Source organism: Danio rerio, chromosome 2, assembly GCF_052040795.2.
Source record: "Danio rerio strain M-AB ecotype USA chromosome 2, GRCz13ab, whole genome shotgun sequence".
NCBI lineage: Eukaryota > Metazoa > Chordata > Actinopteri > Cypriniformes > Danionidae > Danio > Danio rerio.
Genome location: NC_141022.1, coordinates 38,305,728 through 38,330,038, shown reverse-complemented (window position 1 = coordinate 38,330,038; position 24,311 = coordinate 38,305,728). Strand labels below are relative to the sequence as shown.

Here is a 24,311-nt window from a genome sequence, read left to right as displayed (position 1 = left end):
GTTTTTATATTAAATTGTAATGGTGCAGCCCAAAACTAAAAAAGAAAAAAAATCCTGTCAAGAAGCTTCTGAAGTAACACAGAAGCGATTGGGTGAACGGCATCTAAGGCTAAATACCTGCGATTTCTATTAGCACTGGTGATTCGAGAGGGCATTTATTGAGTATGTGTGAATGCAATGAAGCGCCAACAGCCTTCGCAAAAGACAAGTTGAAACGCGATCCCAAAAGTACGGAAAGAGCGCTTCATTCCTAAGCCATAGCTTCTCCTCAAAGTCCTGCCAAACCAGAAGCTCAAAATCCCACCGCATAAATACCCCAAACCAAATCTGTGTGGAGCAACCAGGTTATAGAGCAGCTCAGCGCTTTTAGAGTGTTTACAATCAAAGATTTGGCTGTTAAAATAAAATAGCAGCTTTCGAGATTCATTTTACATGACAAATGTCAAATATAAATTCATTATTTACTTTAGAATTCATAATTCATGACGCATAAGGCATTTTAATGATGACAGAAATCACTAGAGTTTGTCTCATTGAAATCATTCTTTTAAACGCGTTCACGTTTGTAATATCTTGCCACATTTCAGCGGTTATGCGAATGTTGGATGTTTATTTGCTTCAAACACAACCCCTGTGGTTTGTTATCCTTTATTTTTTTCAAAAAGTCAGTTTTGGTCTGCAAATAGCAACGGTTGTCACCATAAATCCCTGCATGTATGGAAGTGGAAAATGGCCTCTTACTTCCAAGGTAGGTTTTCACATTTTTTTTCCAAGTGTTTGCCAGTGCTCCGCTTTCTGAAATCTGGGAGGAAACAATCAGCCGCATTCCTCAGACACCCACAGAAACACACAACCCACCTCACTACCAGCTTCCACAACATCCAAAGTAACTGCACAGCATCAATTTCCAACCAAAACAACGCAAGCACTTTGACCGATTGCTGAATTCCAGCAATTAAAACGTGAGTCAGTCCAGTCCAATTAAGAGTGAGTCACAAAACGTTCTATGTTGATATCTCAGAAAGAAAGAAAACAGGAAATATTGTTATTCAAATTTTCCAAGCCAACATTGGGTTGTATGCTGAGTGGGGTCGGTGTGGTTGATAATTATATTGTATTATGATTAGTTGGTGAAAAATTGCATTTAAATGATGTTGATAAGAAAACCCCAGTGAACTCTCTGACCTTTGTGCTAAAGACAAATTCTCATTGTTTACATTTCCATGCATAAAAATTAGAACGCTTTCATGGAAGTAGTGAGATTGATGACGCATACAAGGAGGATAATCGTCAATCTTTCCAGACCTCCACTGAAGCAGCTTATCTAAAGTTGATACACTTGTGCAATATTTAACAAAAACAAGCTCCCTTCGTAGTGTAAATGTCTTGACGAATTAAAGCATGATTAAATGCTGTTTTTGAATTGCAATGCATTCACCCTTAGAGTCTTCTTTCAGGTAAATTAGGTTAGTATTAACACTAATTGACCCATTTAGTAAACTTGTGCTTCTCAAATTTAAATAATGACGTAGAAAGCAAAATGTTTGGTAACACTTTATTTTTATAGTGCACTTTAGAGAAGTAACTTTGCTACTGCAGGTCAATTTGCAGTTTAAGAGTATTAGTAGACCGCCTGCTTAATAACGTTTAGCTATAAACAACTACATACCAGCTTTTTTCTACAGAAACTAAGGAGCTGTTTACACAGGGTCTCCTCATGCATTCTTTTTTTCTGATCAGATATCTGACTGTGAAAATAGCAGGTGAAAATACCTCCTGACCACTTCATGAGGTGGTCTGACTCCTGATAAAGCTGGACAGGTTTAATGCAAGTTGTTAAAACCACATTTGTGATTTTTATTTCCTTCCAAAATCCCCAAAAAACAAATAAAGGTGAGACATAGTCAGATATACACTCAAAAATACTGTTTTCTATCCGTTCATTCTAATTATTTCAAATGAGCTGAAGCAACACAATTCATAGCAGCAGCTTTGACAACAGATAGGCCTATGGATCACAGATGCTGCCTACACTAAAAAAAGCATCATTGAATAAAAAATTAACGACTTCAACTGCTTACACCTAAAATAATAAAGTTTTTCCAGCTTAACTATTAATGAAAACAGTAGCATATTAATTGTGAACTAATGAACTTTATGTAGTTGTAACAAGCTGAAGTTACTAGTTTCAGTTATCACTTTTTACAGTGTATGTTAATTAAGATGAAAAATAATAGAATATTTGTATTTATTAATTCAGTTCTGTAGTTTCATAGTTTGCTATATGATGTGCAAAAAATGAAAGCCTCCAATTCAATATTCCGTTTCAGTTAGAAGTAATTTAATGTGTATTTATATAGCGCATCTACTGTATATGGCCATACACCCAAATCACTTCACAATCATCATCCACTTGGATGATGTGACGGCAGCCACAGGACAACGGCACCAGTGCACTCACCACACCCTAGCTATTAGTGGAGTCGAGAGACAGTGAGAGCCAATTCGGTGGATGGGGATGATTTGGAGGCAATGATCGATAAGGTCCAATGGAGGGAATTTAGCCAGAACACCGGGGGTTACACCCCTACCCTTTACGAGAAGTGCCATGGGACTTTTTATGACCACAAAGTCAGGACCTCGGTTTAAGATCTCATCCAAAAGATGGCGTTCACTGACAGTATAGTGTCCCCTTCACTTTACTGGGGCATTAGGACACACCGCAGGATGAGTGCCCCATGCTGGCCTCATTAACACCACCACCAGTGTGCAGCATCTACTTGGATGATGCAGCGGCAGCCACAGGACAATGGCGCCAGTGTGCTCACTACATACCAGCTATTGGTGGAGTGGAGAGACAGTGATAGAGTGGATGGGGATGATTGGGAGGCAACATATTGGTAAGAGCCAATAAAGAGAATTTAGCCAGGACAGGATGGCAATCACTGACAGTATTGTGACCCCTTTACTGGGGCATTAGAACCACAGACCGCAAGTTGAGCACCCCCTGCTGGCCTCACTAACACCACTTCCAATAGTAACCAAGATTTCCCATGTGGTCTCCCATCCAAGTACTGACCAGGCTCAGCCCTGCTTAGCTTCAGTGAGTAAGCGGTCTTGGGCTGCAGTGTGATATGGCTGTGGCTAGCAAGCACATCAACATCTAATATAAAAGTCTCTGCAACTTTTGGTTCAGGCAGACTTTAGGTAAGAACAATAGAACTGAGACTTAGCATCTACTTTTAATAATGTTAATGAGGTCAAATAACTATTAATTAGGTTATAAACAAGTCATTTTGTTTGGGAAAGCAGTGCACTATTCTGCGCTTCTAAATGGCTCTGGTATTTATATGTTTTTGTTGTGTCGCAACACCAGGAATCATGTCGCATGTTGCTAGGACATGGTGTAAGTCCTGAATTTGATTTCATATCTTGTACTGTTTTGCTACTGTTAAAGTCCTCTCAGCGGTTCGCTCTGGGCGGGAGAGTGTTTGATAACAGCGTGTTTTAATGCAGTAACCCCAGAGCAAGAAAGGAAAACCTTGCAACATGGAGACCATTAAATGCAACCTTTTAATTTGAACCGAGGCCTCAGGTATGGTTGTCCAAATGACCATAATTAAACTCACCTGCCTCTACTGTGCAGATGAGGAAGCTATCACGTTTTATATTGAACACATGGCTATGTTTAGAAAGCATTTGAGCGCAATTCGAAAATCCAGACCATATTTGTCTTTGGTTTGTTTTGGAGGGTGTATAAAGATTACCACCCGGTTTTGTGATCAGCGTGATGCCTTGGTGATCCCTTTAAATGAACTGTAATCAGTTTGATTGTGTTCAATTTAAACCTAATTAGCACAAATAGCCTAATCAGATGTCTGACGTTAGAATCTGTAATAGAATAATCTGCGTTTACAATGTAATTTAAGGAGCAATAAAACAAAACATAAAAAAGCATGTAAAAGCTTGTGAAATAAGATATCGGGTTTAATAGCGATCAATAAAAATCAATGCGTCACAGTAACATTCTCACATGGATTCCAAGGCAGCATCTCATAACGTTTTGTGTGAAAAAATAAATCCAAAGTGGTGTCAAAAATTGCTTGCCATACACCAGAGAACAGATCCACTGCAAAGGTCATCTTAGCATGAATATTTGTATTTGGAGCAACAATCAAATTCTCCTTGTCTCCTTGATGTAACTGTCATGTGACCAACGGCATCAGTTGCATCACTTCAATGCCATTCACAAATCCTCTGCTGTGGCCACATGGGATGGTAAAGCATTATGCACATTTCAGGATCTCACTAGAATTAGTAAATTATCAAAGCAAACTTTCACATCCCATACTATTTTTCTTACTATTTACAGTATAGAAGTAGGCATATTCTGATTCAGGGGGAGAATGTGTTAAATGCTTTTGAAATAATGGTTAGGGTGCTGTACTTGTAGTCCAAAGGTTGCAGGATCAATTCCCGGTCCCAGCAGGAACTGAAGATTGCAGGATTGAATGAACCTCACTCTTTCCACCTTCGATACCCATCTATGGTGCCCCTGTGCAAGACATCAAACCCCGTATTGCTCCCAGGGGGTTGAAAGCAATAGCTACCCACTGCATTGGGTGAGTGCCTACTGTGTGTGTGTGTGTGTGTGTGTGTGTGTGTGTGTGTGTGTGTGTGTGTGTGTGTGTGTGTGCGTGCTTTCACTTCTTGGATGGGTTAAAAGCAGAGAACCAATTTTAAGTATGGGTGAAACCACACTTGACAAGGCTCACTTCACTTCATTAACTTAATTATTTGTATCCATTTTTAAGAAAACAAAATGATTGTGAAGTTAGCTTAGCAATATTCTAGCATCAAACTATACAATTCCATTTCAAGTTATTTTTCTAGTATGTACTGTGGCACAATTGCCAATTTGTGACTCTCTAGCAGTGTTGCTACCTTAATGAAGTCCTAAGGGCACAGCATGCAAGACTTCATTAATATCTAAAAAACACAAGAACAGTGTTATTTTATTTCATTTTTTAAGTATTTTGCTAACTCATGTACTTTACATGAACTCTAAAATGTTTTGAAGTAGTAATTTTAAGTAGTGACACAGACCGTGTTCAATGTAGCCATGCTAATAAAGTCACAATTTATGGTTTGTTTTGTTAGAAAACAGGTAAACACCAAATATGCTTCAATGAATGTTGCATTTTATTAGACTGCACAGAAAAGCATTATCATAACATAAGCTCAAAATTTATTTTTGATAACTGTGGAATAATAAAGCTTGGCTGCTCTTATGTTGCGTCACGCTCATCTATAATCATCAATTGCTTCATGGCTTTGATGGCATTCAGCCTTATGCTGCTCAATACTAGTATCATAACGCATTTTGAATACGGAACTTTTGAAGTACTGTAATCACGTTCATAGATGAGCTAAAGGTAATGAGTGCGTAATTATGGGAGTTGTCATTCATGGTGTCCTCAAACCTTTGTTTGTTGTGCATATGCATCCTTCAGTGGTAAAAAAAATTTGTGCCTTTATACTGGTCACTTTTTAGTAAAGTTTCACAAACTAATTTTGAGAGAAGTATGTGATATGATTGATCGTGGCTGGTCTCCCATCTGTAATCATTAGTAAGCCAATCAGACTAATCCAAACTCACTATAAATAGCCCGTCTAGCATTACTACCTTATCTTCGTTTTTTGAAGAACCCCCCCCAAGTTCTCTCCAAAGACAGTATGCCAAACCTGCTAATATTATCAAGCAATATCTAAGTGTAAATTCTTGAATTTTACATTGAGGCTGTAAGATCATAATAAATGGGATATACTGTAAGTACAAATTAGCATGTTATATTTGTTTTTCGTCAATAGCCGATCTCCACCACCCTCTAAATTGTGTATATTACTAATAAATGGAAACATGTAATTTTTCACAAAAACACCCAAATTTGCCACAAAAAAAGTTTCACACTCACATCAGGTGCTTTTTTTAAGATATTTGCAAAAAGGATAATTAGAAAAACTGCAATGGAAATGAGCTTAGGTCATCTATGAAAGCCTGTAGACAGATTTTCTGGTGAGGGAAAACAAAACAAACAAATAGTTGTTGGCTGCAGTGCACTTCACAGTCACCGGTGATGACAAGGGTTCCGAATTCCAACAAAACTTCAAAATGTTTTTACAAACCTTGGACCAAGTTCATCTTCACATCGCCAGGTGAACTCTCCAAAACTCTCGTAGCGCTGATTGTAGTGGTATAGAACTCGGTGGAGGGTTGGTGATCCCAGATCCATGAGTGTATTATAGGCCGTCTGCTGCTCCTTCCCGCTGGTGTAGCCGTTGAACAGATTGTAAATCTTATCTGCTATTTCTGAAAAGACATTAAACCAAATCAGATCCTGTCTGAATAGTGTTTAATCCAAAAGTTCACTCATAAATCAAGCAACTCTCTACCTTGAGCCTTGACATCATCCACAGCAGGACAAGGAGTTTTGATCGTCACCTCACTCGGACTGGAGCGCCGACCCGTGTTGTCCACTGCCCACAGCCGAAACCTGCCATGGCACAGTTAGACATTTATCATTTACTCTGCTTGCTATATGCAAGGTTGTGTCCCTTTTCAATAAGCTAGTAAACTTTCATGCCATACTCAGTTTACTATTTACTCAGCCTGACTGATACAAATTCTAAAGGCAACAATATGGTAACACATACCAATTGCTGCATAATAATACACCACTTTGCAAAAATTAACGGTATCACTTTATTTTGAACGTCCCTTTAACACATCTTGTTGATTTTAAGTTACATTAAATCTACATGCCAACTAATTCTCATTACATTATAGGTAGACTGTTAGATTAGGGTTAGTGTAAGTTGACATGTACTTGCAAAGATTCTTATAGTCAGTAAATGTCTGTTGAAGTAGCAGTATTGACAGATATTAAGCAGAAAGTCTACTAAAGCTGCGGTCACACTGTACTTTTCTCCCTACAGACTTCCCTCCCTTTTCTCCCTACAGAAATCACATTATATGATTGCGTAAAAGCAATCGAAGATCAAAACATGACCTTTTTGAACAGAAATTTAAAACATGGACCAATCACTCGTTTTTTTAACGTCTAATCATCTTGTTTAATCTTGTCCCTTTTCGCAGCGTCGTACAATAAAATTCCGCAAGCAAAAACTGCGGCATAATATTTAAGTGAGAAGTAATTGGCATGTAGTTGCGATGCAATTTTTAGTCAACAAAATATGCAACAGGAAACATCAAAATAAAGTCTTACCAAGTTGAACATAGCTGGAAGCAGATGATAGCAGAAACCAAACACATTCATTTTAGAAATGGCCATGCCCACTCTTGAGTGCTTTTTAATACGGATTAAAGTAGGAATGCTCAACATTTCGTTTGATCAATGATCTTGTAATGCGATCATTGGCAATAGTCACATCGCAGGATATGCAATGTTGAGTTTGTAAACTCAATGCTTTTTTGAGGCCTGTGACTATGTTTTTTTTTTTTTTTGTATTAAGAAATTGTACCATTTTTAATTTTAATAACGATTTATTTTACTGAATTACTTTTCATTTTTCAATTACTACACCTGAATATTGTTAGACTCGGAAAATGCTTAAACAGTCAATTGTATGTATTCTTTATTGTTTTTATACTGTTTATTAGATTTCATGCAGATGCACTTCCACTACAGAATCATCCCAATCAATAAAAAATGATCAGTTCTTTCCAAAGATAATTAAGTCACCTAATGAAATTGTATTCATATCAAAATATATCTATTGCAGAATAACAAAATATCTCAATGTTAGGTTTTTCCAATATTGTGCCGCCCTAGATTAAGAATGTACAATGCCAGTGGAATTCAATTCAATTCAATTCAAGTTTATTTCTATAACACTTTTACAATGAAAATTGTGTCGAAACAGCTTAACATACAGTAGAAGTTCTAGTAAACTGAAACTGTCAGTCCAGTTTTCAGAGTTGAACTTTAGTTTAGTTCATTTCAATGTGGTTTCATTTTCACAATGCAAGACATACTGAAAAATATTAGAAAAAAGCAACCATTCTCTTCTATGGTATGTTTTGGACCAACTTTTTTTTAAAATAAGTATGAGTAAATGATAAGGAAATTTTCATTTTTATGTGAACTGCCTGTGTAAGCTTTACATTTTCAGCTTTACATTTACAATTTCAAACAAAGGTAAGTGTAACATACTGAGGTAATGCTGGTTTTATATTAACACTTTTGTTCAATGACAACATGTGAAATGCTCCCTATATTGTTTACCATGGTACTTTGAATATTCTGCCTGAAATCACAAGTAAATATATGACTACATTAATGGTAGCAGTATTTATTTGACTGTGAATAATATTGTACTTTGATAGCCATCACCTGCTAGTTTGATTTCTCTACTTAGAATTAGCAGAAAATATTTATTTTCCTGAAAATATATAATTCAGGAGAAAGTCTAAATATGCGAATATAAAACAAACTCTATCTAAATGTCTAACATTACTCTGGGGGAATAAAAAAAAATATTATTTCCTATATATCCATGAAGCACAGTGACACATTTTGTATGTTCTTTTGAAATCTAAATCAAAATTCAAGAAGTTTGAAATCCAAATTAATTAATCTTTCTTTTTGTTTTGTGTCAGTACCGCTAAATAAATGCTAGATCTGACAATAACTGAACAGATTATAAAACCACTTTTGTTGGTGAAGTTATCTCAGAAATGTCAAAATACCACCATGCTAACAAATTAATTGTTTGTTATGAGTTATTCCTGACTTCAAAAATACAGTAGTTTAACATTTGGACATTTTGCAATATGACTATGAATAAAACTGCAGGTCAGATATGAATGTTGAATGGCAACATACTGAGGTAAAGTTTGTTTTATTTTCACACATTCTGATTTACCATGGTAAACAATACAGGGACAATGTCATAAGTTGTCAATGAACGAATGTGTGAATATAAAACCAACTTTACCTCAATTTCCAACATAAGCACCACAGCTCAAAATGTATGCTAACAAACAACTATGATTTCCCATTAAGAAAAAACACTACTGCTATACTGCTACAACCACTAATTTAGCATGTCAAACAATAACTTTTACCAAACCAAAGTCGAGGTTAAGGTTAAACGAATAATTAAGTGTATCTGGACAGCTTCCTAAGTTGAGTTGGAAATAACACTTTCAAATAGATCTCGGAAATTATGAACCATTACCTTTTTAGGACTCTTTTGAAGTTCAGAGTCAACAAATTGTTTCAGTGTGTGAATTATGTAATCATATAACAGCATATACCACCATTAAAATCAAAATGCATGACTGCACCACTCCCATTACATAAGCATGAGTTTACCTTGGGCTCATGGCTTTGATTTGAAGATCTCTTAAGTGCAGACAACTGAAGTTGAACAATAGCAACCAGCTGTGCTCGATGTGTGTACTAGCACTCACTCACTCTATGACTGAAGTTTAGCTGGAACTCTATCTCCATCTAGTGGAGGAGATCAGACACAGCCGCCACCTGCACTCTGCTTTGGTGAGATCACGTTGAAGGTGCGTGTGGGGTATAAATACACAAGTGGCTCTCATGTGCGTGATTTACGAATAAAAGAGCTGCGTGTAATTGGCGGTATGAAAGTATAGTCTTTAAGAGTTGCATTAAAAAAAAGAAAAAAATAGTTAAACTTCCAAACAATGATTTCATACATCTGTTTTGATAAAGGTTAAGTTTAAAATATTGTCCTGGGTCCTACACATAGTTTCGGCTCTTTTTTCTGAAAAAAAAAAACAACAACAACAAAAAAAAACAGAATAAAACAACTGAAATAAAGTATCAAGAAAGTCTTTATGCTTGTAGTTTAAAATGAAATTAAATTAAAAAAGTTTTTTTTTAATTATTATAAAAAAAAACAACTTGATTGATATAAACTAACTACAAGGAAAATCCAGATATAAACAATATATAATAATATATATAAAAAATATTTTGTTTGTTTGTTTATTTATTTTTTTATTTATTTATGTGTTTGATTGTTTGTCTGTTTGTTGGGGTCGGTGGCGTGGGAAGAAGAGGTGTTTCGGTGATCCGAAGGTCGGCGTCGCAGGCTCCCGACGGGTACCCGGCTGGTCTCGACCCCCCTCGACTTATCCCTCTGCGGGGGAGAGTGAAAGAGGCGCGTGGGGGCCGTGGGCTTTAAAAGACTCTGGTCATAGTTTTATTTTTGTTGTAGTCATTGTGGTTTTAACTGAATTAAAATGTCAAGTATTTAGTCTGTTTCATAAATTGATTTTCTTTAAAAAAAACAGTCCCACTAAGGTCTGTGTATGTGTTTTTATATTTTTATATATGCATATACACTCAGTGGCCACTTTTTTGTCCAACTGCTAGTTAACACAAATTTCTAATCAGTCAACCACATGGCAGCACCTTAATGCATTTAGGAATGTAGACATTATCAAGACAAAATGCTGCAGTTCAAACCGAGCATCAGAATGGGAAGAAAGCTGATTTAAGTGACTTTGAACATGGCATGGATGTTGGTGCCAGATAGGTGGTCTGAGTATTTCAGAAACTGCTGATCTACTGGGATTTTCACACACAACCATCTCTATAATTTACAGAGAATGGTCCGAAAAATTTCCAGTGAGCGGCAGTTCTGTGGACACAAATGCCTTGTTGATGCAAGAGGTCACAGGAAAATGACCAGACTTGTTTGAGTTTATAGAAAGGCAACAGGAACTCAAATAACCACTCGTTACAACCAAGGTAATCAGAAGAGCATCTCTGAGCACACAACATGTCCAATTTTGAGGCGGATAAGCTAGCAGTCTGATGAGTCTCGACTTCTTCTGCGAAATTTGGATGGTAGGGTCAGAATTTGGCATTAACAATATAAAAGCATGGATCCATCCTGCCTTGTATCAATAGTTCAGGCTGGTAGTGGTGGTGTAATGGAGTGGGGGATATTTTCTTGCCACACTTTGGGCCAATTAGTACCAACTAAGCATCATGTCAATGCTATAGCCTATCTGAATACTGTCGCTGACCATGTCCACCCCTTTATGACCGCAGTGTACCAATCTTTTGATGGCTACTTTTAGCAGGATAACGCGTAATGTCCTGAAGCGCGAATCATCTCAGACTGTTTTCTTGAAATGACAATGAGTTCACTGTACTCAAATGACCTCCACAGTCTCCAGTTCTCAATCCAATAGAGTACTTTTGGGATGTGATGGTAAGGAAGATTCACATCATGGATGTGTAGCCAACAAATCTACAGCAACTGTTTCATCCTATCATGTTAATATGGACCAAAATCTCTGAGGAATATTTCCAGTACTTTGTTGAATCTATGCTATGAAGGATTAAGGCAGTTTTGAAGGCAGTTGGAGGTCCAACCTGGTACTAGTAAGGTGTACCTAATAAAGTGGCCGGTGAGTGTATATTTTATATAATTGGTGTATTTGTTAATTTATATTTGTTTTAATAATATTATATTAACATAATATATGTTCTTGCCAACCAGCTGAAATAAAAAAGGATTTTATCAGTAAAAGTTTATTTATTCCATGTAACAAAAAATACGTAATGTTTTAATGTTAGATTTAGTTGACAATAATGCAATTAAGTAAGGTTTGTATTTAAAAACAATGTTTGTAATGCATCCAAAACTAGAAAGGCAAACAATGCACAAAAGAATCAGCCTCAGACCTTTGTACCCCAGTGTATCTTTTCAGAAACTTTGAACAACACAACTCTGAAATGAATCTGACAATAATACTGAACAGGTCCATAAATAATCGAAAGAGCATCGGTCAACAATCAGAAACATTTGGAAAGAAGTGCACTAAGGAGAACTATGGGCTGTGTAATGTCTCCAGCGGGCCCTGCGTGTAACTCTGCATGTGTGTGGGACGAGCAGTGCAGGACATCAGAGCAGTCAAAATAAAGCTTCTGCAACTGAACAGAGCAGAGCGAGAAACACTGCTCACACACGTGCTTGAAGACCTCACAGGTTATTAGGGAGGAGGAACATACAGCAGTTTCAAATGCAGGCACAATTATCACAAGATGTTTGAAGACAACAGTAAATGTTGCTCTCAAAAATGATAAAAGAAGAGGTCAAAAAAAAAAAAAAAAAAAAAAAAAATATATATATATATATATATATATATATATATATATATATATATATATATATATATATTATAATTAGTACATTATATAACAATAAATGTTACATTGTTGTTTTGTATTTTTCCATATAAGCAAAATCTATAAATAATTCTTAATAAAAAAATATTTTATTTATTGACAACTGATTTCAAAGATGAATGTTAATTAATGTTAATAATAATAATAATAATAATAATAATAATAATGATGATGATGATGATGATGATGATGATAATGATGATTATAATATTTATTATTATTATTATTATTGTTATTGTTATTATATGAATTTGGGGATACTACTACTAGTAATAAATAATTCTAATTAAAATATTTATTTAATAAGAATTTCTTTCAAGATAATGTTAAATAATATTAATAGTAGTAGTAGTAGTAGTAGTAGTAGTAGTAATAATAAGCATAATAATAATATTAATAATAATAATAATAATAATAATAACATTTCCTTTTTTCCTTCTTTGATCTACACTCACAATAGACTGCTAAAATCAAACGGTTACTTGAACCTTTTCATGTTGTAAGTAGCCCTGTTCAGCAAATCAATCTTCCCTATGCTGTTTCTGCTATTACAGCAAAGGTGCACCCTTTGACGCACTTTCAAACTCTTCCAGAGAATGAAATGTTTCCCCAGATGTATCTGAAGAATGTATAAAAACTAACCCAAATTGAGTCTGTTTTACTGGGTGAGCAGACCATGTTCTTCCCCATGGCACAAAAATGAAAGTTCTTGAGAAAAAGATGTAATACCTCTCCAAGGGCGTCTGAACACACTTAACAAATGCTTTTACATAAAAGCAATGATTAGATCAATTATACGTTCCAAGATTTTTTTTTCACCTGCCAAGCTATTTAGTGAACAGCGCAATCGAAGTCAACTACTGATATTGGAAAATTGACATGGGAGGAAATACTCCAGACATATTTTACACAAATCATTATAGGATTTTCACAGCCTCACAGCCTTTGTTAGATATAATTGCTTGGGCTCACGCAGATATTAAATTCCCTCATGTGACTGAAGACATGCAACTTCACGTCAGTTCAATGTCCAAGTCAACCTGGCAGCCAAAAACTGGGGCCTCAGTGTTTAGTGTTTTGTCTTACTGACTAAAAGACAAAACAGAGGTTTTGGTGGATTTTTTTAAAACTATAATAATAATAATAATAATAATAATAATAATAATAATAATATGGTAAAAAAATAATAATAAAGAAAAAATATATAATAATATGGTCAAAATATAATAATAATTATATATATATATATATATATATATATATATATATATATATATATATATATATATATATATATATATATATATATATATATATATATATATAATAGATAGGCATAGATTACTTTTTTATCTAGATTAATCTCGGAATTAATCTAGATTAATCTAGATTAAAACAGCTCAATTGAATTCTGCCGAAGGAATTAAAAAAATGTGTGCTCCCCAAATATTAATTCTTTGAGAATGGGTTTCTTGAACCAGGTGGTGCATTAGACCAGGGGCTCATATCCTGTTTCCAAATTGCATTAGGAACTGTTCTACTATGATAATTGATGATGAAAATAAATGATGTTCAATAAGATGTACTTGTGTTTACGAACTGTTTATTCAGTTAAACATGAATTCTGAACTGTAGGCCTAAATAAACAAACTGAACTAAACAGAAATTGAATTAAGACCCGTGGAGTGTGCATATATTAGTGTTATGAAATTCCATAACACTCTCACCAGTCCTTCTCCCTTATTTGCGTCTGATTAAGTTTGTCACTGTGGCATGAATGAAATGTTCATGAGTTAAAGTGAAACTGCCGAACTGCAGTTAAAGTCAGGCATCATGCTGATTTGATTCAGAAGGGCAGTATTTGTCATATGGCTCACCATTCAGGTATACATCCACGCTAAAATATTAAGGTGAAATTCACCATAGCTTGCGTAGAATAGACCCAGCTCCCAAACCAACTTATATAATATATCTTCTGAAATTAACCAGTGAATGAGGAGTGTTTTGTGTGCCATTTACAGAAGGAGGAACTCACATGTAGGTGGTGTCCGGCTCCAGGCAGCGAATGATCAAGGAGATTGAAGACAGAGGATCGGGAATGTCTCCAAGCATCACACACGGGGATTTGGCCCCTGACATGATGTCATCCACAAAACTCAACATTGTCTCTATAAAACAACAGCAAGAACATTTTTTTTTAACTTAATAATATAAATAAAAACAAATGCACATTAACACAGAAAAAAAGATATATACATTTATATACAGATAATAGATTGTATGACAAGGCTGTTCTGCTGTGGAGTTTTCTGTTTTCAGAAATTGTTTGTGAATTTCTGAGTGCACAGAATCCATGCATGCCTAGTCATTAGAAGACAACCATGAGCCATCAGCAAAACAGCCCATCTTCCAGGAAAGCCTCTGCAATGGGAACACAGGACTGTGTTTTTTTTTTCTACATGAGGATTTCCCTTAATCCAGCCTGACTCTAACCTGCTGCTATAAACACAAGTGTCTCCCTTCTAGAAGCTTCTAGAGATGGAGACCCTGTGGTTTGGGCATTTCAATCGGAAGAGATGCTCGTGGTTTGATTTCACATAAGACGATTTCACATGACTGTCAGCCATCTAAAACCATATAAAGAGCCCATACAGAAGACTCTGGTGGGCCTGATGTACTTTGCTGTTCCTATTAGGAAGCGGACGGGACGACTGTTTGCCCAGCTGGCCTGCATGCGTCACAGGACATGAGAACGGGGGCCTCGTGTGCCTTTCATAGCAAAGAGAAACCTCCCGCCTGGGGATGGGGAAGCTTTTAAAAGCAGTGGTCGCCCTGCTTGTCTTCCTGGAGGCCTCCTCTTCAAAAAATACCAGAGAACATGATGCCAGGATAAACGAGGAGGGGTAAAGTGTGTGTGTGTGTGTGATTATGAGCTTGCTGTCACCAGTAAGTATTTACAGTGCTTGTGGAGGAGAACATGTGCTAGGACATTAATGAAAAGTGACATTGTGAGGGACTAAGCACTTCAGGTCATATTTATCCAGTCATATATAGTTCCGTAAACTCCAGCATCTCTGTTTTATGTTTTTAAGGTGAAATGTTGTAAAAGGGTAATTAAACTTTGATGTGTGTGGAAAATTTCGCAAGTGTGTTTTTATGAGATATTAAATCGCTTGTCGTTTACGATGTGAGGAACACATGAGCGTTTTAAGCTTATTTACGTTCGGGAAAAAATACTGAATGGGAAAAGTAATGGAGGAAGTTCCTTAGCTGTTCACTTAATTGTCTACACCTGTTCAGTTGTTAGCCAATCACATGGAGGGATCTCTGTGCATTAAAAGATGCAGACGTGGTTGACATTATCTGCTAAATAAACCATCAGAGGGCATCACAGTAGCACAGTGGGTAGTACAATCGCCTCACAGCAAGAAGGTCACTGATTCCCAGCTGGCTCAGTTGGCATTTCTGTGTGGAGTTTGCATGTTCTCCCCGTGTTCACGTGGGTTTCCTCTTGTGCTCCGGTTTCCCCAGAATCCAAAGAGATGTGCTATAGGTGAATTGAATAAGCTAAACTGTCCATGGTGTATTTGTGAGAAAGAGTGTGTATGGGTTTTTCCCAGTACGGGGTTGCAGCTGGAAGAGCATTCGCTGCGTAAAACATATGCTGGATAAGTTGGTGGTTCATTGCGCAGTGGCGACCCCTGAAAAAAATTTATTTAATTCAATTAAATTCATTTTTATTCGTATAGCACTTTTACAATGTAGATTGTGTCAAAGCAGCTTCACATAGAAGGTTATAGTGAATGTAAACAGTGTAGTTCAGTTTAGATTAGCTCAGTTCAGTTCAATGTGTTTTAGTGTTCACTGCTGGGAGTCCAAACACTGAAGAGTAATCCATCGATGCGCAGCTCTACAAGTCCCGAACTATGCAAGCCAGTGGCAAAAGTGGCGAGGAAAAAAAACTTTACCTATCAGCAAAAGTGAAGGAAAAAAAACCCTGGGAGAAACCTGGCTCGGTTAGCATGACCATTTCTCATATGGCAAAATGTCTTGTGGAGAGCTGCAGTCTAGGTGAATGAATGAATAAACCACCAAAATATGGATGAAAGTAATTTATAGATCAGGCGAAGTGCTTTGAAATTCGAAGTTTTGTTTGCTGTTTGACGTAATTTTCATTGAAACTTTAAGATAGGACACAGAATAGCAATTAAATAAATAAATAAAATACAGCCAATCATGTTGTGTTTATATCACAGCTACTGTGACTGCCACAGTGTATAATAAAAATTCTGATTCTGACTGACTGTCTCTCTCCTTTAAAATACAACTTTCAGTTTAATTCAAATGGGACCGATAAATTTTGTAGTCCATGTCGATGCACTCATATGATCCGCTTTGTGCTGCAGTGAACCGTGTAACTATGCACTGCGGTGGTTCACTTGGCATTAACAAGAAAGCAGACTTCATTCACACCAAAGGGGAACTATATTTACACTATTCATTCATTCATTTATTTTCTTTTGGCTTAGTCCCTTTATTAATCTTGGGTCGCCACATTGGAATAAACTGCCAACTTATCCAGCATATGTTTTTATGCAACGGATGCCCTTCCAGCTGCAACACATCACTGGGAAACATCCATACACACTTATTCACACACTTAGACTACGGACTATTTAGCTTATCTAATTCACCTGTACCGCATGTCTTTGGACTTGTGGGGGAAACTGGAGCACCCGGAGGAAACCCATGCGAATGCAGGGAGAACATGCAAACTCCACACATAAATGCCAACTGACCCAGACGAGGCTCGAACCAGCGACCTTCTTGCTGTGAGGCGACAGCACTACCTACTGTCTGAATCTGAATCATTTATCTCTAATGTACTGTATATTGCTATTCACAATATTAAAACTATAACTGTATGTTGCAGATTTAATTTTGAAACTCCTTTATAGTCATCATGAATGTGTGTGCGTAATATATTTTCCCTGGTGATGGTTGCTGTAAAGAAGTGCTGTACACAATGCATTTAAAAACCTCTGGCTTTCTCCACTCGTGACATATAAGGGGCTCAAATTAACAGTTTCAACAATGTTTAATATTTTCTTGTGTTTGAAAGTGTTTTAGGCAAAGTTATAATGCTTCTTGACTAATTTCAGAAGCAATACCATCTTTCAAGGGGCGAGGAGTGTCAGATACTAGAGAGCATTTGATTGTTTCAACACTCTTTTAGAGCAAACTAGCTTATAGATAACATTAAGACTATTGATGCTAAGATCTAAAATAACTTTGATTTTACAGGAACTTGAAAGGGAGAGAACTTTAAAGTTAGATATAGTGTGTCCACTGTCATATTGAAGTGATATAAACCCAACAAGTTTTTTTTTTTCTTTTTAAAAATTTTATATGTCTTGACACTAAAATAGAACCCAAATCCCAGTGATTTTGAGGCTCACCACCACATAACGTAGAAGTACGATTTTCCCTGCCCACCGAATTGATTGACAGGCGCCATGTTTCTATAAAAACATGTATACAGAACAGTTTTTTGCAAATAAACTGGGATTAAAATATCTGTTCTAACTCTCTGCGATTTGTATAAGTTTAAAACGTTTTTAAAACAGCATGTTTGTAATAAAGACAGTAAAATTGCTATGTAATTCTCGACTGCTATAATCACCACGGCCGCATGGTGTCAGTAAACGCACACATGTGTGTTTGTGTACTGCTAACTGCATTTGTGTGTCACTCATTGTTTCAGAAAGGCTTGAATAAACCCCACACAAATACATGAAATGATCAGTTAGGGTCCTTTCACGCACCCAGAGCAATAAGGCGCAAGTGTTGCTATTTTAAAACCAACGCTAGTGTAGTTTTCCCGTTTTGCACCAATTATTTAAACAGCAAATTTATTAGCACCGCTTTGTGCACTGATGGGTGTGCCGGTCTAGAAAGGAGGTGTGCTAAGGAGCATTGTTGGTGCGTTGCTATTTTAAGGAACTAAAATAGACTGCACAATTGACCGACTGAAAACAGGTTTAAAGTCCAGCACAGAGCCAGGGCCGGAGCAAGCTGAACTGCTGCTCTAGGCAAAGGACGGTAATGCCACCCTCAACCCTAACGTGAAGGTGGGGATATAACTGAGGGTGCGGGTGGTAGTGTCGGGGACGCCGCCTTCTCTATACTGCCGCCCTACAAGCGGGTATACCTGAGAGCCGCCCTCTCTATTCTGCCACCCTAGGCGATTATTATTATTATTATTTACATACATTTTTATATTTGTTTTATTTAAAACAAGCTTATATTTGTCTACCTGTTGGGTTTTGGACCATTTATTCATTTGCTGGAAATTAGAAATTAATTTAGAAATCGTTTTGAAACAAATCTTTGCACTTAAACAAAATTAATTATGTAGGCTAATGAATGTCTTCAGTTGAGTGCGTACAACACTGTTTCCTTATCCACAAAATTGAAAGAGTAAGTGAAGAGAAAGAGAAACTAAAGAGGTCAAATGGAGGATACTTATTCTTTATCCTCACGCTGCAGATGGTCTATTTAACTGTTTTCTCGCTAGGGCTTTCAATTTTTTCACTTACAAAGTCGCCATGTAAATAGCAAATGTGTTATGGTGCGTCACAACTGACTTTTAAAGGGATTGTGAGATGAGTCTCTAACGCATGTTATGCTCAAAACAGACCCAAAACTTTACAGACACATTCTGGAGACACCAAAGGCTTATCTTACATATTGTAAAATGGGTAAAATAGGTGCCCTTAAGGTGATTTTGACTTGGTTGTTGGTGGCGGACAGATTTATCTGAGTATTTCATAAGCCGCTGATCTGCTAAGTTTTTCATGAGCAACCATCTCTAAGATGCAGATAAAGGTCTGAAAACATCCACTGAGTGAAAATATCTTGTTGATCCCACAGGTCAATGGTCCAAACAAAAACACTTGTTACAACCAAGGTCTGCAGAACAGCATCTCTGAAGACTACACATTTACAAGAGCAAACTCCTCACTCCAGTCAGTTAAGAACATGGAAACTGAGGCTACAATTCACATAGGGTTTCTAAAATTACACAATAAGAGACTGAAGAAAGGTTGCCTCATCTCATGTGTATCAACTTCTGCCGAAACATTCAAATGGTAGAGTCACTATTGGGTGTAAACAACATAAAAGCATTGATCCGTCATGGGTTATATAAAGAATTCAAGAGGTTTCTGATGTAATGTGTAGGATATTTTCTGTCTTAGTACCAACTGAACATTATGTAACATGAAATTAGCTCATTTTATGAATATTAATAATCAACAATAACGGTTTATTCTTAATTATTAATATTCCGGCTTAAGCTTCAGTCAGTTTGGTCAAAGAAACATATGATTGTAAATGATCATGCTCGCGCGACTGAGCGGATTCCCAGATTATGAATATTAATTATCAACAATAACGAATTATTATTAATAATTAATATTCCGGATCAATTTATTGTTAATTTGACCAAACGAACACAAGCAGAGCCGCCGCTCTTCCGAGTGGACACTGTAATCTATTCATTTAGAAAAAGGGAATTTAATTGCTACTTCTTGTGAAGTAGATTAATCATTCAAAAGTTTTAAACAACTTATAATAGCTAGGCATGGGAATCTGTATTTCAGTGACATTTTCTCGTGAGGCAAACAATACAATTCACTTGATTATAATGGAATTTATTGACTAGTCAGACGTAACGAACAAACAAACGCACAAACATACATTAAACACAAAACAAAGGTAAACCACGTGGAGATGTCGGGTCTATAGAACGTGTAACAGCAAAGAGAAATAGTAAAGCTAGAAAATATAGATTTCAGATTAAAGAGTGACAAAACTTTCAGTTTTACACGCACCATTAAGGACCACCAAGGTTATATAAAAAAACACCTTTTTGATAAAAGGGGCACAGCTTAATCGCATAACTAAAATCACCTGGTTTTTCATGTCTGGAGGTCTCTTTTATGCGTCTCTCTTCCGTCGTGATGAAAACTACTCTTGATGTCCTTTGATGCGTGGAGTTTGTAATGCAGTTCGGACGAACACGATCGCAAACTTTAAACTGAATTTACTTTGCCGGAAAATAAAGAAAACGTGGCGGGAAAAAGTCCATGCGGCTTAGGAAGCCACGTGTGGCCCGAAGGCCACCGACAATGATGTTCTTCTTTTGGGACGTTCTCTTTCTGCCCAGATGTTTGGGGGAAAGTGTGCTTATACCTGCGGGTCACGTGACAACCCGTACAGCATTCTGACCAATGATTTCAGGGGAAAGTTTGCGCGCGAACCTTCCTTTGTCTCTGGGCTGCGCGTATGCAAATTTGAGCGCCCGCCTAAAGCATGCAGACACGCGTTTAATACAGGGCTTTAAAGAATAAAGCAATGCGAGTTATGGTCTCGATCTATGCATCATGTGTTATAAAATGTCGAGGGCATTCTATTGACACCAAACACTCTACAAGTACATCACATTAAAGGTACATTAACATAGTTCCCATATTTTTACATCATTGATGCTTTTAAAAAGGCCTGAATGGAACATGCATACAGAATAAAGAGAGGTTACACCGGTAAGAAAAGTCAGAAATGAGATACAAGGTTTACAAAACATAACACATTGGTTTTGTGCTGGTTCTGGATTTGATGAGTTCATTTTCTTTCTGTCGGAACAGCCTCGTGGGGGTGTATGTGTGTGTGTGAGGGTATTTCGAAAGGAATGTCTTTGAAGTTTTCCTGCTTATCTATCCAGGCCCCCTGAACAACTTAAGCTGTCACGAAAATCCAGACTTCTTGGAGCCAGGAGTCGTAAAACCGTTCTGTTGGACCGTGATAAAATCAATAAGAAATTTTATCTGTGGACTGTACGCTACAATTATTTAACAGCATAGTCTACCCGAGTACTGTTTCAGACAGTATCCATCCCTTTATGTCCCTCCCACAGTGTATTCTTGTGATGGTTACTTCCAGGAGGATAACTTGTATATGCTGTGCTGTGTGACAAAGTTTGAATAATCTCAAACTGGTTTCTTGACTCACTTCATGGCAATGAGTTTAATATACTGCACTAAAATGCCTCCACAGTCACCAGCTTCTCAATCAAGTTGAGCACCTTTGGGATGTGCTGGAACAAGAGATTTAACTCTTAAATCTTAAAAATACGTTTGTGCAAGCAGCTACCTGCTTACATCATATATTGCTTGTTGTTTACTGCGACCTCTGTTTGTATGTCTGCTGTAGAAAGTGATCCTTCTCGTAACATATATTTTTCATATATCTGTCCCATGGTGACAACATTGGTTGTGTCTTGTTGAATGTAAAATTAAAGTCCTTGTTTTATTCACTGGCAATAGAAAAGTCTTTGAAACTGAATTGAAAAATCCACATGCAGGGGTGTAAATGCAAACAATTGTTATCATTTTAAAGAAAACCCTTTGAATTTTCATAAAAGCCTTTTGAAAATGATGAAAATATTTGTATATGCTGTCTGTGTTATAATAAACCCCTCCAAAAAGAATCACTTTATTTTTTTGTAAACTCAAATTTGAAGGTGTACTTTTTTGGTTTGTGCACTTGACAGTAATCATAAGAAAATAGAAAAATGCCTCTATCATAATCGATTATTATAGTGCAACTTATGAGAGAACGGAACCACTTATAGGGGTACTGGGCCAGTACGGAACTTTAAAAATCAAAGAATGCATAAGTAAATGACGTCACAGAACCAGTACTGGGTCCCAGAGTTTAAGCGAGTGATTTAATAAATAAGCTAACTTAACTCCTTTATGTTGTTCCAACATAAATCCATTGTGAGCAACCCAACATCACATGGCTTTATACTTGATTCTGATTGGTTAATCATGACATTCCAAAGATTTTCAAGCATGACATTTAATTAAAGAGCTAGTAAAATATTTATTCTCAGTGGCATAATGTACATCTAGCCAGTTGTTATTGCAGAATGAAGGCATTTTGTTTTATAAAACAGCTGCTGATAAGCATGCTGGGTTTTGTTCTGCAATAACAATGGCTGGGCCAGTTGGCGTTTCTGTGTGCAGTTTGCTCTCTCGTATTGGCGTGGGCTTCCTATGGGTGCTCTTGTTTGCACAGTCCAAAGACATGCGCTACAGTATATGTGAACTGGGTAAGCTAAATTGGCCGTAGTGTATGAGTATGTGTATGGGTGTTTCCCATTAATGCGTAAAACATATGCCGGAATATTTGGTGGCTCATTCCGCTTTGGCGACCTCTGTAATAGAGACTAAGCTGAAGTAAAATGAATGAATAATGGAAAATACTTTTCAAGTTTAAGTTCAAGTTATATAAATTTATTTATATAGCACGTTTCCAACTGCCACAAGGCTGCACAAAGTGCTTTACAGAGAAAAAACAAACAAACAAACAAACAAACAAACAAACAGTATGGGCATAATAAACAATAACAGCAATAGGCACATAAAATGAGAGAGCATAAAAGGTGTAAAAAAAAAAAAAACCTACAGAGTTTTCACCTAATTTACTACCACAGTTGTTCACACTGATAAGATTAAGAACAAGATTGTTTGAATTTGGTATTTTTAATAAAAACTGAATGTAGACAATAATCAGTTGGGATAAAAAAATAACTTTTATTGAAAACAATTGGAAATTATTTAGTGAACAACTACATTTAGAAAAAATAAACAAAATGCACCAGCTACTATAAAAGTTACTATTAACTGCCAAAAGGTGCATTGACAGGTATTAATAAACATCATTAAAATCTACTGAAATGACAAAAGCCCACAGACTTTGATTATATTTGAGGCCCTTTTCTTGACACATTACGTGTTGAACTTTAATACTTGATTGTTTTTGTATAATAATTGTTAGTTTTGCTAGTTTTTTTTTTGTAGTTGTTACTTTCACTTAGTTTATGTTATTGTTTTACTTCAATGTATTATCACATTTATAAAACTTATGTATTTTTATGGGTAACGCTTTATTTTGGTGGTCCATTTGAGTATTAGTATACTGTCTGCTTAATAGCTGCTCCTTCAACAGAAATTTAACTGACTATAGGAAACATTGCAAGTACATGTCAACCTACACTAACCCTGACTCTAACCCCAACCTAACAGTCTACTTATAAACTAATGAGAATTAGTTGGCATGTAGATTCAATGTATTTTAAATTCAACAAACAAACCATGAAAATAAAGTGTGACCATTAATGCATCTTTTCTAAACATTATTATTTTTATTTAATATTATAATCAACCAATGCAACTATCTTTATGTAACATCAATAAAATAAATATTTTGACAAAATTTGTGACAATTACACCATGTATGAATGGGTGATGTATTTTTTTTACACTTATTATTGTTATTATTATTTTTCTTTTGCTAATTGTTAAAAAATTATACTCTTTAAATTCTTACAATCTACATAATGGTATGTATAATTTCAATAACCATAAAAAGATTTGCAACTTTTTTCATCATTAAAATGTTTGCTTATACAAAAACAAACAAACAAACAAGCAAGCAAGCAAACAAACAAAGCAAGCAAGCAAGCAAGCAAACAAATAACCAAGCAAACAAACAAACAAACAAACAAACAAACAAACAAACAAACAAACAAACAAACAGAAATCAGTTGAAATATAAAAATCGCAGCTATGTCATGGCAGGGATAAATGCCATTTTCATATCTATTTTTATATAGGTTCAGTGTGACCTTTAGTGTGAAAAGAACTGGCAAGCCTGTCAATGTATTTCTCAGATAACAGCACTGAAGAGAACATTTAGGACAGGAAATTTACAATAATAACAATATAATATGATAAAACAACCCTTCTTTGGATAGGAAGGTAAATCTTATATCTTGCTTGGAAACAACTACATTATGTTGATTGCAGTAATTGTATCAGTAGCGTAGTTTAGTATCCCTTGTTCTTTTCTTCTAAAGTTAATATAAAACTTTATTTTCTTATGTTTATTCGCTCTGTTTTAAATGCCGTCATTCTCTGGCTT

General features: G+C 36.1%; 1 protein-coding gene across 7 annotated transcripts in view; it reads right to left on the bottom strand.

Moving 5' to 3' along the window:
• Positions 1 to 24,311, bottom strand: part of astn1 (astrotactin 1) — a 414,746-nt gene that overhangs the window by 5,790 nt on the left and 384,645 nt on the right. For 6 of the 7 annotated variants that reach the window (XM_087241082.1, XM_087241083.1, XM_087241084.1 and 3 more), the window contains 3 exons: positions 14,296 to 14,428; positions 6,454 to 6,554; positions 6,187 to 6,370 (listed from right to left, as the gene is read on the bottom strand). In XM_087241082.1, the coding sequence (XP_087097208.1) occupies positions 6,187 to 6,370; positions 6,454 to 6,554; positions 14,296 to 14,428 (418 nt within the window). Of the gene's footprint in view, positions 1 to 5,186; positions 6,074 to 6,186; positions 6,371 to 6,453; positions 6,555 to 14,295; positions 14,429 to 24,311 lie in introns of those variants that run through there. The other variant, XM_087241086.1, reaches the window with a different exon arrangement.